The 575-nt window shown below is 51.3% G+C and overlaps 1 protein-coding gene across 1 annotated transcript; it reads right to left on the bottom strand.

Annotated features, from left to right (window-relative positions):
• Window positions 1-91: 91 nt before the first annotated feature.
• On the bottom strand, window positions 92-558 carry LOC117105506 (the record flags this gene model as incomplete). Its single annotated transcript, XM_033246669.1, has 2 exons — window positions 364-558; window positions 92-256 (listed from the first exon to the last, which is right to left on the bottom strand). Coding segments are annotated over exons 1-2 (360 nt in total), but the record flags the coding sequence as incomplete, so codon positions are not given.
• Between the last annotated feature and the right edge of the window lie 17 nt (window positions 559-575).

Below are 575 nucleotides of genomic sequence, written 5' to 3'. Positions count from 1 at the left end.
TATTATTATAGGGGCAATACTTGACAGTGTGTGCGTTGTCCCCACCGTCCCCGCAGGTCGGGCACTTGTACTTCCTCAGGATCGGACATACCACCTTCCCGTCAACACCCTTGAGGACGTGGCTCACGTACACGCTCTCCATCTCGCCGTTGTTCTTGCAGAACACGCACCAGCTAGGCGTGAAGCGTTGACGCGCCTTCTTGTTTATGCCGGACGGCTGTTTCCCGACCGCCTCCGACGCCATATCATTGCATACCTGAACAAAGAAACAAAACAGGATAAATAACCCACCGGAAAAAAACATACTCGACTTTCCCCCACCCCCCATCTTCCTCTATAGAAAATTAAATATCTAAATGTTACCTCGAGGTCGATCCAACCGTCGAACATAACGGGGCGGATTTCGCAATCTACGCCGTTCCTCCGGAAATCGAACCGCACCGGATCCAAGACGGGTTCCCAATCCGCGGGTTTCCAAGGCTCGAGCATCGACATGACCAGCGCGTTCAATCCCAAGTAATCCTTCATGGGTAAAAAATAACGATCTTCAAAATTCATCGTGAACGCCTCTGCAG

Source organism: Anneissia japonica, unplaced genomic scaffold (genome assembly GCF_011630105.1).
Source record: "Anneissia japonica isolate Jap-2015-1 unplaced genomic scaffold, ASM1163010v1 scaffold162712_len1110_cov109, whole genome shotgun sequence".
Classification (NCBI taxonomy): domain Eukaryota; kingdom Metazoa; phylum Echinodermata; class Crinoidea; order Comatulida; family Comatulidae; genus Anneissia; species Anneissia japonica.
The sequence above is the reverse complement of the archived record's forward strand: the minus strand, read 5'-3'. Positions and strand labels throughout refer to the sequence as shown.